General features: G+C 42.1%; 1 protein-coding gene across 2 annotated transcripts in view; it reads left to right on the forward strand.

The window, feature by feature from the left end:
- The window catches only part of LOC106561882 (MAM domain-containing glycosylphosphatidylinositol anchor protein 1), a 471396-nt gene that overhangs the window by 101142 nt on the left and 349109 nt on the right, over window positions 1-21145 (forward strand). For both annotated transcript variants that reach the window (XM_014126165.2, XM_014126164.2), the window contains exon 3: window positions 2429-2568. In XM_014126165.2, coding sequence (XP_013981640.1) covers window positions 2429-2568 — 140 coding nt within the window. The remainder of the gene's footprint in view (window positions 1-2428; window positions 2569-21145) is intronic.

Raw genomic sequence — 21145 nt, forward strand, 5'->3', positions numbered from 1 at the left:
CTCTGTCATCAGTATGACCCAACAGGAACAAGGATTCGTCAGACCAGGCAATGTTTTCCTACTCCTCAATTGTCCAGTGTTGGTGATGGCGTGCCCACTGGAGCCGCTTCTTCTTGTTTTTAGCTGATAGGAGTAGAATCCAGTGTGGCCGTCTGCTGCAATAGCCCATCCATGAAAAGGATTGACGAGTTGTGCGTTCTGAGATGCTGTTCTGCACACCACTGTTGTACTGTGGTGTTATTTGTCTGTTTGTGGCCCTCCTGTTAGCTTGCACAATTCTTACGATTCTTGCCATTCTCATTCGACCGCTCTCATCAACAAACTGTTTTCGCCCAGAGGACTGCCGCTGACTGGATGTTTTTTGTTTGTCGCACCATTCTCGGTAAACCCTAGACACTGTCCAGTGTGAAAAGCCCAGGAAGGCAGACATTTCTGAGATACTGGATACGGCACACCTGGCACCGAAAATCATACGACGCTTGAAGTCGCTTAAGTCACTCGTTTTGCCCATTCTAACGTTCAATTGAACAGGAACAGAATGCCTTGATGCCTGTCTGCCTGCTTAATATAGCAAACAACAACCATGTTCTAGATACGTTCTGCTTGACATGAAGGGAATATTCTCCTAAATTTAACACCAAAACACACTAAAAAGGTTCTCCGAAGGTTTTTGTTAACATATATTGAAAAAATATTAAAACGCAACAATTTCATAGGTTTTACAGAGTTACAGTTCATATAAGGAAATCAGTCAATTGAAATACTGAACAAAAATATAAACACAACATGCAACAATTTTGAAGATTTTACTGAAATCAGTGAATTGAAAGAAATTGATTAGGCCCTAATCTATGGATTTCACATGACTGGGAATACAGACATGCATCTGTTGGTCACAGATACCTTAAAAAAATGACCTTACAATGGGCATCAGGATCTCGTCACGGTATTTCTGTGCATTCAAATTGCCATCGATAAAATGCTATTGTGTTCATTGTCCGTAGCTTATGCCTGCCCATACCATAACCCCACCCCTACCATGGGGCACTCTGTTCACAATGTTGACATCAGCAAACTGCTTGCCCACGCAACGCCATACACGTGGTCTGCGGTTGTGAGGCCGGTTGGACGTCCTGCTAAATTCTTTAAAACGACGTTATAGGCGGCTTATGGTATGGAAATTAGCATTAAATTCTATGGCAATAGCTCTGTTGGACATTCCTGAAGTCAGCATGCCAATTGCACACCCCCTCAAAACTGGACATCTCTGGCATTGTGTTATGTGACACAACTGCACATTTTAGAGTGGCCTTTTATTGTCCCCAGCAGAAGGTGCACCTGTGTTATGACTATGCTGTTTAATCAGCTTCTTGATATGCCACACCTGTGAGGTGGATTGATTATCTTGGCAAAGTAGAAATGCTCACTAACAGGGATGTAAACCAATTTGTGTAAAACATTTGAGAGAAACAATATTTTTGTGCATATGGAACATTTCTGAGATGTATTATTTCAGCTGATGAAACATTGGACTTTGTATGTTGAGTTTATATTTTTGTTCAGTGTAGATATAATGTTTCCCGAACTAACGGAAAACTGGACACTCAAACATTAGGGGAACTTTACAGGTAACATTACAAAATCGTTCTCTCTCTCCCTATAATTGTTACCTGGGATTGTACTCCCCTTTTTTTCTCCCTACGGGGATTTCCGAGTAGCCCTTAGTGTTCTTTTTTTTCTCTCTCTCTCTCTCTCTCTCTCTCTCTTTCTTTTCTTCTTCCCTCTCCATCACCTGCTGTTTCTCTCTCCTTGTCTCTGTCTCAATTCCCTCTCTTCCCCACCTACCTCCTGTCCCCCATCACCTGCTAAATGACTAAAATGTAAAAATCTTGCCCAGGCTGATGTTACATGAAGCAACTCGCACGCAATCTTGACCACCTTCTGTAACGAGCCTCGTAGGCTGTCTTACGTCATAAGCCAGATGTCTTCGGTCCTAGTTCTTGAGGCCATGGTGTCTACTGGGGTTCTCTTCAACCTGTCACTTCATTCAGTGCTTCTCAATCCAATGGATGTGCACTGAACATTTTTGTTCTAGGCGAACACTAACATACCTAACTCACCAAGCCTTTGATTAGTTCAATCTTTATTTGTTATTTTTTTAGGGATAGAACTTCACAACATTCTTAAAAAAATAACAGCGTTTGGTGAATTTTCTGTGACAATTAGAATTTAAAACATTTTTATTCGGGTGTCTGAATATGGGCTTCCAACTGTAATATACAGGAGAGCTGTTCGAAAGTAAGAAATCAGATTTTTTTCCAGGAATGCCCTCTAAAACTTGAACTTTCATGTACCTTAACAAAAACATATTTGTTATTTCGTTTGAAAATATGATCCTTCCTCTTTTGTTTCTCCTGTGTTGACGCAGCCCCTGCCAATGCCCAGATCTCGCACGCGGGCCAGGCATGCGTGGTGAAGGAGGACAACATCAGTGAGAGGATCTACACTATCAGAGAGGGAGACCGCCTGGAGCTCCAATGTCTGGTCAAAGGACACCCACAACCACAGGTAACATGTCATAACACGACTGTGTGGCTCAGTTGGTAGAGCATGGGGCTTGCAACACCAGTAGAGAAACATGGGGCTTGCAAAGCCATCTTAGATACACCAACAAATCACACAATGCCAATTCTCTGACCTCCACATACACACACAGTATTCTCAACCCCCCTGTATTTGACCAAGGAGCAGATTTAAAGTGCATATTAAAAAGCACTCTCTCTTTCTCAGATCTCACCATCTGGTGAAAGCTACAGAGGAGAGCTCTGAGTCTGGTGTGAGCTGTTTTGAGAACTCTTTTGAACACTAATGCAGATCAAGCTGACTTTAGACTGTGTGTGTGTGTGTGCGTGCATAAGTGTGAGTGTAAGACAGGTGAGAAAAGCAGTGTGCTCCCCGGAATACCCACAGGTCTGGTGGCATGAGAATAAAACAGGGGTGTGTGTCTGTGCCCCCACTTCCACTGCCCACGTCATCTACTAACCCCAAACTGTCTCAGCAGATTCCTCTACCTGATTCCCTGAGTCATCTAACCCCCTACCAACACATTTCATGTGCTGTCCTCTCAGGGACTGATGCATTTTTTCTTTCTTCCAATTCAATTTCAATTTAAGGTGCTTTATTGGCATGAAATAGCCTACATCTGTAAATATCGCTAAGGCATTCCAAAACCATAGTTTTAGAAGTCAAGTCACACAAGTCACACTTGCATCTTTCTCTCTCTCTGTCTTTGTCTCCCAATCTCGCTTTCTGTTTCTTTCTCTCCGCATCTCTCTCCTTTTTCACTCTCATTCTGGCTCTGTTTTCCCCCTTTTTCTATCACTCCCTCTTCTCTCTCTCCATCGCTCTCTCATACATATTCCTTCCTATATACAGACACTCGCAGACATATTTGAATACTTTAGTTGGATCCACAGTGAAACCTTGGCAGTACAAAGGACCCAATTATTTTAGAGGTCATGCAGATGTTATACTTGGTCTTTCTTCAATCCCAAACTTTTACAGAATATATTAACTTCATACCATCACTGCTTTACTTGTGTAGAATGGTGCCTGACTCTTGTCTGCGACAAACACACACACGCATGCATGTACTCACATACAACACACTTCGAACACACGTGCACACACACTATCTCTATTTATTTAGACTTGGCTCTGAAACAAAATGCACAAATTTAATCAAACTTTCATTCCCTCCATATAGCCGAGTGTTAGAGAGAAAAAACATTTAGGCAAATATAGACACAAGTAAGGTTCCTATCTCAGTTTGTCAAGGAACAGTTGTGAAATTCAGTAATTTGCAACAGCAATGGCTTGTTCCTTCTGGGCCTGTGTCAGTCATGTATTTTGAATAATGACTATATTGGTCACGCTTTACGAAAGTAAAACAATAATAACAATATTACATTAACTTTCAGCGCTTGTATTGCCTCGGGCTATGGTGCTCAGCAGCGTTTCAATTCTAAGTGTGTTTGTGAGTGTTTGCCTGTGCGTGTGTGAGGAGGCACACACACACACACACACACACACACACACACACACACACACACACACACACACACACACACACACACACACAAAGGAAAGGAAGCTAGAAAAAGTCAGTCTAGTCAAGGTGAGACAAAGGGTAGACATGATTTGGGTTGGCTGTCTTCTCTGGGGAGTGTTTGAAGAAAGTTTGCTATCGTTAGATGTGCAGCACTGAGGGCTTGGCTATATAGTGTACATGGTGTCACCTAGGCAATGTGTTAGTATTATAACTACTTGATAATGAGTGATGAGGTCTTGAGGCAGTTCTTAGTGTGGTTGATGAAAGCAAGAACATTACTGTATTCCACCTTACTTATTAACCACAGGAGGTTGGTGACACCTTAATTGGGGAGCATGCGCTTGTTGTATGGCTGGAGCGGAATAGGTGGAATGGTATCAACTACATCAAACACATGGTTTCCATGTGATGACATTCCATTTGCTCCGTTACAGAAATTATTATGAGCCGTCCTCCTATCAGCAGCCCCCTGTAATATGAACATACTTGAACACCAGCAAGCACACACATTTTCTTTAGGAAATGTCCTTTTTTAGTTAAATTAAATATTGCATGGTAAATCATAGTGAGATTGAGAGCAAGGTTTAGGAAAACAAATGACTTTAGTTTTACTACATTATCTGTGTCAACTCCTTCCATTCTTGCAGTGTGACTTTTAAATGCATCGAAGATACAGGGAGGAGAGAGAAAAAGTGAGAAATAGTGAACGGAGAGAAATAGAGGGAGAGATCGACAGATAAAAACCAAGACATAAAGGAAGATACTGTCGATTGAGTGATAGAGAGAACGAACGAGACACTGTGTGTTAGAAAGGGAGAGAGAAAGATGGAGTGTGTGAGTTGTATGAGTGTTTTTCCCTACTGAGGAATCCGATGGAAGAGAATGCAGAGTAGTGTGAGTTTGTGTGTGTAAGTAGAGTACCATGATGACCTCCATTCAGCTCTCCCCTCCTCTTGGTAGTGTCTTAACTGAGGCATTGCCATGGCAACCTGGCACGCCACCTGCCTTCCATTCACGGTCGGAATACGAATATGGACACACACACATGGACACACACACGTCACTATCCCATTTAGCTTGGAACTCCAGGATGTTTATATTATATGTGACATTTAACCTGCAATACAATTGGCGGTTTGAAAACGTTCCAAAATCTCTTTCTTCTCTCATTCAAAAGGGGCCACCATGAAGTGGGTTTAATCCTTATGAGTAACAGATCAGTTAAGCAAAATAGCCATAGAATAGGGAGCTCATGTGTTTATTTTTGGGGTTGCAGTGTCTTGAAAAAGCCATTTGGAGTGGCCAGCTGCAAAAGGGGAAATTATGAATTATGACACACCCACAGAGATAGAGAGACTGCAATTGGACAGACGGCAATCAGACAGATGGGAAATCAGACATACGAGCAGACAGAAGGGAAATCAGACATATTAACAGATGAATGGACAGACAGGCAGAATTACAAGTTATTGGATGCAGTGCTTCTTCTATTTCAGAGATTATTACTGTTCTTGTACATCAACATTGTGAAGTAGTGTTGTGTCTGGACTGGAGTTCCTACTTCCCTAGAGTCAGATTCACTTGTGGATACATTTGTATGTCTCTGGGGAAGTAGATAAAGGGCCTCATTGCCAAAATCCTGAAGTATCCCTTTAAGGCATGTATGCTCTTCACTACATATTGAAGGGTGTTGAGATGAACACATAAGGGATGGCTTCTTTGAACAGCTGTCAAATGTCAAAGAAATACACTGTGTCCATGTGATGGGATGTTGTGTCCGATTGGCCCTCTCCGTTGGAATGTGTGACCTGATGATGTCATGGCATTTGGCGGGGCACTGCGGGAGTCTGTGCCGCGTCCCACCGGGACTACTGAGTTTCCCCTGCAGTGGCATTCTGAGGATACCTGATCCCCAATCAACCCCTCTACTCCTTAATCCCTTTCTTCTTCTCTCCCTCCGTCATCTTACGCATATCAGCAAACTTCCCATAAACTGGCCACCCTGGTAGAGAGCAGTTTGTCCATATGCAGTGTGTGGAACATAACATGTAATAAACATGTTATACATTATTTTTTTTACATTTTAGTCATTTAGGAGATGCTCTTATCCAGAGCGACCTACAGTAGAGAGTGCATATGTTTCCATATTTGTTCGTACTGGTCCCCCGTGGGAATACGAACCCACAACCCTGGCGTTGCAAGTGCCATGCTCTACCAACTGAGCCACATGGGACCACTCGTATAAACACACATATCCTGGACATAATGAGCTGTAAGCATCAAACTTATAATAAACTGTTGGACATACTTTTCAGTGGAGTAGATGTGTCTAGCATGGTAAATCTATATTTTTTGAAGCAATTGTGAAACACTCGATATGACTTTTCTTGTGTCACTAGGGGCGCTAAAACTTTACACCACTTTTATTAGACTCACAGAAACTCATATAAGGCCCCCCCTCGTCCTCCCTTCTGCAAATCTGACCATTGCTTAATTCTCTTGCTTCCTGTTTACAAATAAAAGTTAACATCGGAAGTACCAGTGACATGCTCAATATGGAAGTGGTCCGATGAAGCAGACGCGAGGCTACAAGACTGTTTATGCTCGCTTCGAGGAATGCAACACTGAGTCTTGAGTGAAAGCCCCTGTTGTTCCGGATGACTGTGTGACTCGCTCTCCATGGCCGATGTGAGTAAAACTTTTAAACAGGTTAAGTCGCAAGGCCGCCGGGCCAGACTGAATACCAGGGCGTGTTCTCAAAGCATACGCAGACCAGCGGGCAAGTGTCTTCAGACATTTTCAATCTCTTCTTGTGCTAGCCTGTAATCGTATGTTTCAAGGTGAACACCATTGTCCCTGTTCCCAAAGAACCCAAGGTAACCTACCTAAATGAGTATCGCCTTGTAGCACTCCCATCTGTAATTATGAAGTGCTTTGAAAGGCTGGTCATGACACACATCAACACCACTATCTCAGATAATGCAATCTCAATTGCACTTCACACTGACCTCTCCCACCTGGACAAGAGGAGAAATAACTATGTGAGAATGCTGTTCATAGACTATAGCTCAGCGTTCAACACCATTGTCACCTCCAAGCTCATTACCAAGCTGGGGACCCTGGGACTGAACACCTCCCTCTGTAACTGGATGCTGGACTTCCTGACGGTACGGCCCCAGATGGTGAGGGTAGGCACAAGACCTCCGCCATGCTGACCCTCAACACGGGGACCCCTCAAGGGTGTGAGGTTAGTCCCCTTCTGTAGTCCTTGTTTACCCATGACTGCGTGGCCACGCACTACTCCAACACCATCATCATCAAGTTTGCTGATGACACGTCAGTGGTGGGCCTTATCAGTGATGGCGATGAGCCACCCTACAAGGACAAGGTCAGAGACTTGGCAGTGTGGTGCCATGACAACAGCTTATCCCTCAATCATTAAGACCAATGAGCTGATCGTGGACTAAAGGAGAACGAGGGGAGAGCACACCCCCATCCACATCGACTGGGCTGTAGTAGAGTGGATAGAGAGCTTTACGTTCCTTGGCATCCACATCACTAAGGACTTAACATGGTCCACCTACACCCACACAGTCGTAAAGAGGGCAGGACAGCACCTCTTCCCCCTCAAGAAGCTAAAAAGATTTGTCATGGGCCCTCGGATCCTCAAAAAGTTCTACAGCTGCACCATGGAGAGCATCTTGACTGGCTGCATCACCGCTTGGTATGGCAAATGCAACACCCTCAACCGCAATGCGCTAAAGGGTGGTGCGGACAGCACATTACATCACTGGGGCCGAGCTCCCTGCCATTCAGGACCTCTACAGTATATCAGGCGGTGTCAGAAGAAGGGCCTAAAAATTGCCAAAGACTCCAGCCACCCAAGCCATAGACTGTTCACTCTGCTACCGTCCGTCAAACGGTATCGGAGCATTGGCTCTCAGACCAACAGGCTCCGAAACAGCATCTAACCCCAAGCCATAAGACTGCTAAATAGCCATAAGATTGCTAAATAGTTAATTAATTGTTACCTAGACTATCTGCACTGTCCCTATCTTGCACTGACTCCATGCACACTCACAAGACTATGTATACACACTCACATACACACACTACACTAACACAAAACTCAAACATTCACATACAGTCAACAAACAAACACACATACCCATATTAACACAACAAATCAAAATCAAATGAAATGTATTTATAAAGCCCTTCTTAAATCAGCTGATATCTCAAAGTTCTGTACAGAAACCCAGCCTAAAACCCCAAACCGCACGCAATGCAGGTGTAGAAGCACGGTGGCTAGGAAAAACTCCCTAGAAAGGCCAGAACCTAGGAAGAAACCTAGAGAGGAACCAGGCTATGAGGGGTGGCCAGTCCTCTTCTGGCTGTGCCGGGTGGAGATTATAACAGAACATGGCCAAGATGTTCAAATGTTCATAGGTGACCAGCAGGGTCAAATAATAATAATCACAGTGGATGTCGAGGGTGCAACATGTCAGCACCTCAGGAGTAAATGTCAGTTGGCTTTTCATAGCCGATCATTCAGAGTATCTCTACCGCTCCTGCTGTCTTTAGAGAGTTGAAAACAGCAGGTCTGGGACAGGTAGGACGTCTGGTGAACAGGTCAGGATTCCATAGCCGCAGGCAGAACAGTTGAAACTGGTTCGTTGCTCCAGTGCCTTTCCGTTCACCTTCACACTCCTGGGCCAGACTAAACTTAATCATAGGACCTACTGAAGAGATGAGTCTTCAATAAAGACTTAAAGGTTGAGACCGAGTCTGCGTCTCTCACATGGGTAGGCAGACTATTCCATAAAAATGGAGCTCCATAGGCGAAAGCCCTGCCTCCAGCTGTTTGTTTAGAAATTCTAGGGACAGTAAGGAGGCCTGCGTCTTGTGACCGTAGCGTACGTGTAGGTATGTACGGCAGGACCAAATCGGGAAAGATAGGTAGGAGCAAGCCCATGTAATGCTTTGTAGGTTTGCAGTAAAACCTTGAAATCAGCCCTTGCCTTAATAACAGGATGCCAGTGTAGAGAGGCTAGCACTGGAGTAATATGATCCAATTTTGTGGTTCTAGTCAAGATTCTAGCAGCCGTGTTTAGCACTAACTGAAGTTTATTTAGTGCTTTATCCGGGTAGCCTGAAAGTAGAGCATTGCAGTAGTCTAACCTAGAAGTGACAAAAGCATGGATTTTTCTGCATACTTTTTTGGCAGAAATTTTCAGATTTTTGCAATGTTACATAGATGGAAAAAAGATGTCCTTGAAACAGTCTTGATATTTTTGTCAAAAGAGAGATCAGGGTCCAGAGTAATGCCGAGGTCCTTCAGTTTTATTTGGTTGTACATCATCAAGATTAATTGTCAGATTCAACAGAAGATCTCTTTGTTTTTTGGGACCTAGAACAAGCATCTCTGTTTTGTCAGAGTTTAAAAGTAGAACATTTGCAGCCATACACTTCCTTATGTCTGAAACACAGGCTTCCAGCGAGGGCAATTTTGGGGCTTATTATCTATCCTGATGCCTAATACCTTTTCCTTGCCTTCTTGTACATACTGTATCTACCTCAAATACCTCATGCTCCTGCACATTGATCTGGTACTGGTACTCCCTGTATATAGCTCTATTCTTGTGTATTATATTCCTTGTGTTACTATTTTGATTTTTATAATTATTTTTAACTCTGCATCGTTGGGAATGGCTCGGGAAGCAAGCATTTCACAGTTAGGGTCTACACCCATTGTATTCGGTGCATGTGACAAATAAAATGTGATTTGATGATATATTCCTAACAGGGAATAGTATAGCAGTCAACTTTCTCAGCTGGGAAAACTAGTTAAAAGTCTGCATTATGACATAACTTTAAAAAAATATATATCCTGCTGCGATTACTACCAATTTAAAAGACAGAAATCTTTAAGCCAACAACAGTCTCCAGTCATTGGAAATTGCACCATGAGTCTTCCCGAAATTGGGAAGAGAGCAAGGGCACCATCCCATTCTCCCCATCTCTCCCCTCCCTCTCATTCTCCAAGAGGATCCAATTTAGCCATGTTAGCCTGGGCAATAAAGGGATTGCTTTACAGAGAATGGCTCTGATTGAGGATTTATCCAATCCTTTATCAAGACTGATTGTTTACCTTCGCCCCAGAAGATTGGATTGAAAACGGGGTCACGCCGTAATCCATACAGAACAGAGAGGAATCCAATCATTTCTCCACCTATCTCTCTATCCTTCCCACATTTAGGGACAAGCGGGTGAAACGGGCAAAAAGCCCTACATCAAGTCAAGAGAGGTTTGATTCACCCTCCAAGATCCGAAGGGTCAAGGATTTGGTTTAGTTAGGTGGATAAGAGAGGAGGGGGAGATAGAAGGGGGGGACAAAGGGACTTGAATAGTTCTTTAGGGACTGGGATATTTTGTCATGGACTTTTACCTTCTATTTGTAGGGTTTCATGTTTTTATATATTTTCAAGGAATGGAAGATGGAAGGCATTGACAAGCTTTTAGCCCCAGCTCCAGGTGTCGCTGATGTTGTTCTTGAAATATCTTCATCCCGAAGGGGAGGTGAAAGCCTGTGGCGGAGGCTATGTCTGCATTGACTCCTAAACTGCACAGCCCATTCTGCTGGTGTCACCGCTGGTGTCCCTGTGCTATTCCACTAAATCTAGTCCAGCAGATAGGTGAAATAATTGTTCCATTTTATGATACAAAATAACACACTTGGAACACTAATACTTAATGCCTTAAGCAACATTTTAAAGATTGGAGGCAGTCTGGGAAGCCTGCCGGTCAACCAGGGTGGCCATTTTAATAAAATGGCTGCCATCTGGATTTCGTGTTAGGAAATAGGGTAAAATCGTTCCTAAGAACATCAAAATGACCTGCAACAATTCTGATAAAAATACTGTTAAGACCTTCATGGGGGTCATATTGAGGTAATTTTCACCATAGTCTAGCAGCTACGGGAAAAAGTTCTGAAGCTGTGATAGAGCCACTAACATTAACACACAGATAGGGCATGTCTAAACAAGTATTTTTGGCTATAGTGACATCGCAGAATTTGTCCGTTATCCCCCTGGCGTTGATTTCCAATATGACCTCTGAAAAATTAGGTAAGAAACCCAAGATCGGTAACTGGTTGGATAATTGTCACCAAGGGTACTCTGCTCTGTTCAGGTCAATGAGCAAGCAAACAAACTTAAATTGGACACCCATAACTGTAAAGAACTAGAGAAATGGCTTGGCAGGATTTAAATACAAATTAAATATGTGAATGAGCCTATCAGGGCAATCCTGATAATTAATAACAAGTGGGTGGCATTAAGAGAGACTCAAGAGGTGAAATCAACTTTGTTGATCAAGTTCATGTCAGTAGAACGCTGCTCCACTGTGAGGGCTTTTATACAGCCGCCACCCAGCTGCAAGGGGCCATATTGGACTAGATTCACTTGGCCATATCGCCATAAATAATTGGTACATACAGCCCAATGATGGCTTACATTTTTTTAGGGGGTCTGGAAAACACAAAGATGCCATAAATACGTATCCGTCACGCCTGCTCCCGCTCCCCCTCCTTGGCGCTCGAAGACGCCAGGCTCCCCAGCATTACACACTCCTGCCACCATCATTACGCACACCTGCCTTCCCCCCGTCACACGCATCAGCAATTATTGGACTCAATCACTGTCATTACCTCCCCTATATTTGTTCCCCGCTTCAGGATTAATGTTCATTGGTCATTTTTTGTTTCCTGGTTCTAACGCTGTTCCTCATTAAATGTTCAACTCCCTGTACCTGCATCTCTTCTCCAGCGTCGGTCCTTACAGTATCCTTTAAATCTTTTGTAGAATAGAAGAGAAAACGTATGCCAACTTAGTTTTTTACACATGTGATTCACCCATTCACCACAAAGATACAGACATCCTTCCTAACTCAGTTGCCAGAGAGGAAGGAAACAGGGATTTAAACATGAGGCCAATGGTGAGTGTAAAACAATTACAGTTTAATGTCTGTGATAGGAGAAAACTGAGGATAGATACATTTTAGTTACTCCACAATAATAACCTAACTGACAGAGTGAAAAGGAAGCATGTGCATAATAAAAATATTCCAAAACATGCATCCTGTTTGCAATAAGGCACTAAAGTAAAACGGCAAAAAATGTACCAAAGAAATTAACTTCATGTCCTGAATACAAAGTGTTATGTTTGGGGCAAATCCAACACTGAGTACCACTCGTCATACAGTATTTCCTACATCATGTTATGGGTATGCTTGTCATCGGCAAGGACAAGGGAGTTTTTTTGGGTAAAAAGAAAAGGAATAGGCAAAATCATAGAGGTAATCCTGGTTCAGTCTGCTTTCCAACAGACACTGGGAGAAATTCACCTTTCAGCAGGACAATAACCTAAAACAAGGCCAAATAGACATTCTTGATACACATGGAAAACTGTTGAGAGTGAAAAACCCAGCAGCGTTCCAGTTCTTTACACAAACTGGTGTGACTGGCACTTAAAACCATACCCCATTAAAAGGCACTTAAATATTTTGTCTTGCCCATTCACCCCTCTGAATGGCACACATACACAATCCATGTTTCAATTGATTCAAGGTTTTTAAAAATCCTTCTTTAACCTGTCTCCTCCCCTTAATCTACACTGATTGAAGTGGATTAAACAAGTGACATCAATAATGGATTATAGCTTTCACCTGGATTCACCTGGTCAGTCAATGTCATGGAAAGAGCAAGTGTTTTTAATGTTTTGTACACTCATATACACTGGAGTTGTTACCAAGAAGACAGTGAATGTTCCTAAGTGGCTGAGTTACAGTTTTGATTTAAATTTGCTTGAACATCTATGGCAAGACTTACAAATGGTTGTCTAGCAATGATCAACAACCAATTTGACATAGCTGGGGGAATTTTCAAAAGTCTGTACAAATGCTACACAATCCAGGTGTGCAAAGCTCTTAGAGGCTTACCCAGATTGGCAGCGACTATAGCTGTGAGCCTAAGGTGATTCTAACATGTACTGACTCATGGGTGTGAATGCTTATATAAATGGCATATTTCTGTATTTAATTTAAAACATTTGCAATAATTTCTGAAAACTTTTTCACTTTGTCATTGTGGGGTATTGTGTGTAGATGGGTGAGAAAAACAATCTATTTAATCTATTTTGAATTCAGGCTGTAACACAACAATGTGGAATGAGTTGAAGGGTATGAATACTTTCTGAAGGCACTGCATCATTGCAATCAGTAGAATTCAAGGAACACCTTTAGAGTGTTTACATGTAAACTATTGACACTAGCCATGAAAACATTTACGAAAAACAGTAATTTGGCACAAGTCTTCACCGCTTTTCTACTAAAAGTTGAAAGGATACGTGATATGGCATTTTTGGGCCACTTTCATTTTAAGCCATTTTAAGTAAGACCTTCACTTTTCCCACATTTTCTTACGTTACAGCCTTATTCTAAAATGGATTACATTCATTTTAATCCTCAATCTACACAAAATAACCCATAATGAAAAAGCGAAAACAGGTTTATATATATTTTTTTGCAAATAAATAAACAGAAATAGCTTATTTACATAAGTATTCAGACCCTTTGCAATGACACTCGAATTGAGCTCAGGTGCGTCCTGTTTCCAATGATCATCCTTGAGATGTTTCTGGAACTTGATCGGAGTCAACATGTGGTAAATACAATTGATTGGAAAGGCACACACCGGTCTATAAAAAGGTCCCACAGTTGACAGTGCATGTCAGAGCAAAAAACAGGATTGTGTTGACGCACAGATCTGGGGAAGGGTGCCAAAAAATATCTGCAGCATTGAAGATCCCCAAGAACACACTGGCCTCCATCATTCTTAAATATACGTTTTGAACTACCAAGACTCTTGCTAGAGCTGGCTGCCCGGCCAAACTGAGCAATAGGTGGAGAAGGGCCTTGGTCAGGGAGGTGACCAAGAACCCGATGGTCACTGACAGAGCTCCAGAGTTCCTCTGTGGAGATAGGAGAACCTTCCAGAAGGACAACCATCTCTGCAGCAATCCACCAATCAGGCCTTTATGGTAGTGGCCAGACGGAAGCCACTACTCAGTAAAAGGCACCTCCAGACCATGACAATGGTTTGGTGAAACCAAGATGGAACTCTTTGGCCTGAACATCAAGTGTCATGTCTAGAGGAAATCAGGCACCGCTCATCACCTGGCCAATACCATCCCTAAGGTGATGAAGTAAGTGGTGGCAGCATCATGCTGCGGGATGTTTATCAGAAGCAGGGACTGGGAGAATAGTCTGGATCGAGGAAAATATGAATGGAGCGAACTACAGAGAGATCCTTAATGAAAACCTACTCCAGAGCGCTCAGGACCTCAGACTGGGGCGAAGGTTCACCTTCCAACAGGACAACGACCCTAAGCGCACAGCCAAGGCAACGCAGGAGTGGCTTTGGGACAAGTCTGACTGTCCTTGATTGGCCCAGCCAGAGCCCAGATTTGAACCAGATCGAACATCTCTGGAGAGACTTGAAAATAGCTGTGCAGCACAGGGACGCCAGCGGAATGGGCTGTGCAGTTAAGGAATCAATGCAAACATAGCCTCTGCCACAGGCTTTCACCTCACCTTCGGGATGAAGGTATTTCGAGAACATCAGCGAAACCTGGAGCTAAGGATAATGCAGACACAACCTGGAGAAACTACCTGGGTGACCAATTCTGTACCTCCCAGTTTATGCCTTTTGCTCCTCGTTGAAGTTCATTATTTTAGTTCATTATTTTATTCCAATAAATGGAAAAGATGGTCAATGCCTTCCATCTTTCATTTCTTGAATATGTGTATATATATAAAAAACATGAAACCCTTCAAATACAAGGTAAAAGTCCATGACAAAGTCCCCATTTCCTAAAGAACTATTCAAGTCCCTTTGTCCCCCCCCTTCTCGCTTAAGGTATCTTGTATTAGTATAAAAAGTTTGATTCTTGTATCATAAAGTGGAACAATCTCGGGTATATTTGGTTCTTATCCGCTGGACTAATCCTTTCACACAGAGAAGTTGAACTGTCTTTTCCCACATTTGGAATAAGTATAATTCCGCAATACTTCTCTCTCGTAAATGCTGACTCATAAATTGTTGAAGAGCTTTTTGAAGGAGAAAGAGTGTGGTTCTCAGAAGGTCACAGAGAAGGTGGTGTGCATAACATTGTAGAGGTTTGACTACAGGCGCAGTGCTTTTAGCTAACACAAACTGCAATAGTCTCACTTCTCGCCACCCCTATAGCTTTTCTTGTCAATGTTTCCCCCACCTGCTCTCTCCCTCTCTACACGGCCCTTTAGAAACACAATAGGAGGGTAAATGGTTTTTCTGAAAGTGATGCCTCTTCAACCCCCCCCCCCTAAAAAACAAAAAAAACAAAACACATTATTTATTCATGGGTCTGGTCACTGCAACCTTGAGAACAGTGTGTGTCCACGTACGTGCATGCGTGTGTGGTCAGAAGACCGGAGCAGGGTTCGGGTGGGTGTATGGTGGAGTCAAGGAGTATGTAGGAGAGAGAGAGAGAGAGCGAGAGAACAAGGGATGGGGGAGAGAAAAAACAGTGAGGGAGAGAAGAAGGGTTTGGGTTTCCATCTTTGAGGGGTGAGTGGGAAACGATCGATGGAGGGCTGAAATCGAGGAGGATCCGGTGGCAGAGTGAACTCCAAGAACTGCAAACAAGGTCACTCTGTGACCCTCTGACATGGAGGGAACGGATAGAAAGACAGAGGTTGAGAAGGAGGAAGCAACATTTTTACAACCGCTTTACTCGTAGAAAGAGTGCTTATTTAAGAGAAACGTTTCAGAAACGACCTTTTGGGTCGTTGCTTGTTGCTGGGAAGTTACCTTTGTTGCAGTCTTGTTTCCGTATTGTTTCCAATTATTATCCTGTCTGTACCCAGTTATTTCAGCTATGTACTTAAGTAAATCTTATGTACCTTACCTCTTACTTCATGTTTAGTTTTCAGTGTACCTATGGTACCTTGACACTATTCTAAGGCAAATCTCTGTCCCCATTACCATCCAATTTACCATTAATTTCTTCACCATCGTTTCTGGATAACTTCCTGGCTCCAGCATATACCTTCTCAGTGCACAGACACAACAGCTGAGACAGGATGTCTAATTGTGCCAGAGAGGATGGTAAATTACCGTCACCAACAGCACGAGTGGTCAAATTACATAAAACTAGCTAGTACCTAGCTTGCCTAGAAACTCGAGTTCTACTTCAGGCAATTAGTGTTTGAGTCAGGATATGTGACCGAATGTTTTTTTTATTTATTTTTTTTACATTGGATAAAAGCAGAGACAGAGCTACAAAATGGTATATCATACACTGCATTTGAGGAACAATGGGAAAGTAATTCTGCTTTGAAGGTTGATAAACTCGTAACCTCACTTTTGAGAAAATGGCCTTTGAATGATTTGGTACCTACTGGAGAGCTCTTCTTTGTCTACACCCATTCAGCTTCAGCCCTGGTTATGAGAGCTGGTTATGCTTGGTTCATGTTATCCAGAGCGTTGGTGACTAACTGTGCTGCTGGCAACAATTTTATTGCGCTTTTTTGCCGACGTTTACTGACACCGGCCATATTCAATGGGTGTTGAGTGTTCGTAATTTCATCAGTTATTCTATGCTCTGGCACACTCAGACACAGTGCTCTGAAATCGGAGTAGATGGCCAGACAATTTACAAACACACCTGAAATGGTTACTTGCTTAGTGGGGTCTTTTGTTAACTTCTTGCAGATTAGTGGGATGCTACCGTCCCATTTCGACAATTTCCGGTGAAATGCAGAGCGCCAAATTCAAATTAAATTATATAAATATTAAACTTTCATGAAATCACAAGTGCAATACATCAAAATAAAGCTTAACTTGTTAATCCAGCCGCCATGTCAGATTTCAAAAAGGCTTTACGGCGAAAGCAAACCATTGGATGATCTGAGGACAGCGCCCAGCACACACATGCAATACAAATCATTTTCAACCAGGGAGTTGCGACACGAAAGTCAGAAATAGCGATATAATATATGCCTTACCTTTGAAGATCTTCTTCTGTTGGCACTCCAAAAGGTCCCAGTTACATTACAAATGGGCCTTTTGTTCGATAAAGTCCTTTATATCCAGCTAAACTCAGTTTAGCTGGCGCGCTTCAGTCAATAATCCATTCGGTTTCCCTCCTACAAAATGCATTCAAAATGAATCCCAAACGTTACCAATAAACTTATCCAAACAAGTCAATCAACGTTTATAATCGAACAATAGGTACCCTAATACGCAAATAAACGATAAAATTTAAGACGGAGAATCGTTATTGTCTTTACCGGAGAAAAATACCAAAGAACGCGCTCTCATTCACGCGCTTGGAAACACTACAGCCAAAATGGGAGCCACCTAGAAAAACTACAATTTCTGGCAAATTTTTCCAAAAACCAGCCGAAAACTCTTTCTAAAGACTGTTGACATCTAGTGGAAGCCCTAGGAACTGCAATCGGGCACGATTTCGCCCTATTATAAAAGTGCCAGCCATTGAAATCAGTGGTAGGATGAAATGTTTTTTTGGGGGATGGTTTGTCCTCGGTGGGTTTCACCTGCTATTTCAGTTCTGTTATACTCACAGACATTATTTGAACAGTTTTAGAAACTTTAGAGTGTTTTCTATCCAAATATATCAATTATATGCATATACCAGGCAGTTTACTTTGGGCATGCTTTTCATCCGGACGTCAAAATACCGCCCCCTAAAATACCGCCCCCTATCCTAAAGAAGTTAAGACATGTAGCTAGCTAGCTAGACAATGAATCGTAGTCCCAACTCACGACGTTACTACCCTGCATGAATCTGCAGGTAGCTAACCAACCAAGCTAACATTAGGCTTTAACTAGCCAAGCAAATGGCTCTGAGATATGAATAAGAAGATCATACACGTAACGTTAGCTAGCGAGCCAGCCAGATAATGTTAGCTAGCTCACAGTGCACTTTAACGTGAAATGAAACCACTTTGTTAAAATTAGAAATGTATAATATCTGAAAATGTAGCTAGCTAGACTATCTTACCAGTGTACATCATGAATGGACGCGTCTGTTGAATGCCATGTTTGCCCTTGGAGAAAACACCTGTTTTCATATCTCTCCTTAGCTATCAGTTGAATTCCACTGATTTCAAAACTCGGTCCTCCAGAAAGTGGAGAACACTTAACCTCTCGGGGACCCCTTCCCGTTCTCATCCCATTAACAGGATTGATTTTGACAACAGCCAGTGGAAAATCAGAGCGCCAAATTCAAAACAGCTAAAATCTCATAATTCCATTTTCTCAAACAATCAACTATTTTACACCATTTTAAAGAAACTTCTCGTTAATCCAACCACATTGTCCGATTTCAAAAAGGCTTTACGGCGAAAGCATAAAATTAGATTGTTAGGACAGTTCCAACACAAGAAAAACCACACAGCCATATTCCTAGCAAGGACAGGCGTCACAAATAACAGAAATTCAACTAAAATTATGCACTAACCTTTGACGATCTTCATCAGATGACACTCCTAGGACATTATGTTACACAATACATGTATGTTTTGCTCGATAAAGTTCATATTTATATCCAAAAACAGCATTTTACATTGGCGAGTAATGTTAAGAAATGTTTTCTCTCCAAACCACCTGGTGAATGAGCACAATGAGCACACATATTACAGAAATACTCATCATAAACTTTGATCAATATAGAAGTGTTATGCACAGAATTATAGATACACTTCTCCTAAATGTAACCGCTTTGTCAGATTTCAAAAAAGGTTCACGGCAAAAGCACAATTTGCAATAATCTGAGTACAGCCCAGAAGACACCAATAACAAGCAAACAGAAACCCGCCATCTTGGAGTCAATAAAACTAAGAAATTACATTATAAATATTACTTTTGATTATCTTCATCAGAAGGCACTCCCAGGAACCCCAGCTCCACAATAAATGTTCGATAAAGTTCATATTTATGTCCAAATAATCCATTTTGTTTGTGTGTTAGGTTCACTATCTAAATCCACAACGCGCATGCTTACTTAGTCCAGACGAAAAGTCCAAAAAGTTATACTACAGTTTGTAGAAACATGTCAAACGATGTATAGAATCAATCTTTAGGTTGTTTTTATCATATATCTTGAATAAAATTCCAACCGGACAGATCCGTTCTCTTTAGGAGTGAATATGAACTCAGCTCGCTCCCAAGTCCTTGCGTGTGACTGAGCCCATGCCTTATAATGGGACGCCTACTTCCTTGTGCTGTTATTCCCATCAAATTCACCATAGAATCTTCAAACACCGTTCTAAAGACTGTTGACATCTAGTGGAAGCTTTAGGAAGTGGAAAATGAACCCTAAGTCACTGTATACAGTCAAGGCATTCACTTGAAAAAACTACAACCTCAGATTTTTCACTTCCTGGTTGACTTTTTCTCAGGTTTTTGCCTGCCATATGAGTTCTGTTATACTCACAGACACCATTCAAACAGTTTTAGAAACTGTGTGTTCTATCAGAGTGTGTTCTATCCAAATCTACTAATAATATGCATATTCTAGTTTCTGGGTCAGAGTAGTAACCTATTCAAATTGCGTATGTTTTTCATCCGGCCGTGAAAACTTCCCCCTAGCCACCTTTTTAGCTAGCTACACCCTGGGCCAGAGCTAGTTAGGAATAGAGCTAGCGTGGACTAGAGCTAGCTACTATCCACACCCTGGACTAGACCTATACTAGAGCGGACTAGAGATAGCTAGCTACATCAAGGAACAGAGCTAGTGTGGACCAGAGCTAGCTACGCCCTGCACCAGTGCGGCTAGCTACTTGTGGACCCGAAATAGTGCGGACTAAAGCTACTACCTATGCCCTGGAGCAGAGCTACTAGTAACTAATATTTTCCTCATTTGTAGTCTGAATAGAAGACTAATAATTTTGAAAAAAAAATCCATTCTTAATTGTTGGGTCATGCATCTGACATTTTTATTTATTTTATTTATTTCACCTTTATTTAAAACCAGGTAGGCTAGTTGAGAACAAGTTCTCATTTGCAACTGCGACCTGGCCAAGATAAAGCGTAGCAATTTGACACATATAACAACAAAGTTACACATGGAATAAACAAACATACAGTCAATAATACAGTAGAACAAAAGAAAACAAAAAAAGTCTATATACAGTGAGTGCAAATTAGGTGAGGTAAGTTAAGGCAATAAATAGGCCATGGTGGCGGAGTAATTACAATATAGCAATTAAAACAGTGGAATGGTAGATGTGCAGAAGATGAATGTGCAAGTAGAGATACTGGGGTGCAAAGGAGCAAGATAAATAAATACAGTATGGGGATGAGGTAGGTAGATAGATGGGCTGTTTACAGATGGGCTATGTGCAGTGATCTGTGAGCTGCTCTGACAGCTGTTGCTTAAAGCTAGTGAGCGAGATATGAGTCTCCAGCTTCAGAGATTTTTGTAGTTCGTTCCAGTCATTGGTAGCAGAGAACTGGAAGGAAAGATGACCAAAGGAGGAATTGGCTTTGGGGGTGACCAGTGAGATATACCTGCTAGAGCACGTGCTACGAGTGGGTGTTGCTATGGTGACCAGTGAGCTGAGATAAGGTGGGGCTTTACCTTTATGAATGTAAAGACTAGTGGCTAATATAAATGCATAAACCAATGGCAAATAGACAAAATACAGCAAATATACAGAACAAAACTTGTTGTGGACCAGTTTACCTGATTGAGATTAAATACATGCAGCAGTGAGTGAATGCATAGCAATTACATGAACGGCAACTGGCAAGCTCCTCTGCTACACAAACACCTAACTTGGGGAATAGTGAAGTTAGAGAGCTTGCAATAGGGAAGCCATAGATGTGAGGAAGCTACAAACACAGATACCCTGTTAAAACTATGTAGCAAAATGTAACCACATGTAACATATGGATTTGAAAGTTACACC

Source organism: Salmo salar, chromosome ssa11, assembly GCF_905237065.1.
Source record: "Salmo salar chromosome ssa11, Ssal_v3.1, whole genome shotgun sequence".
Lineage (NCBI taxonomy): Eukaryota > Metazoa > Chordata > Actinopteri > Salmoniformes > Salmonidae > Salmo > Salmo salar.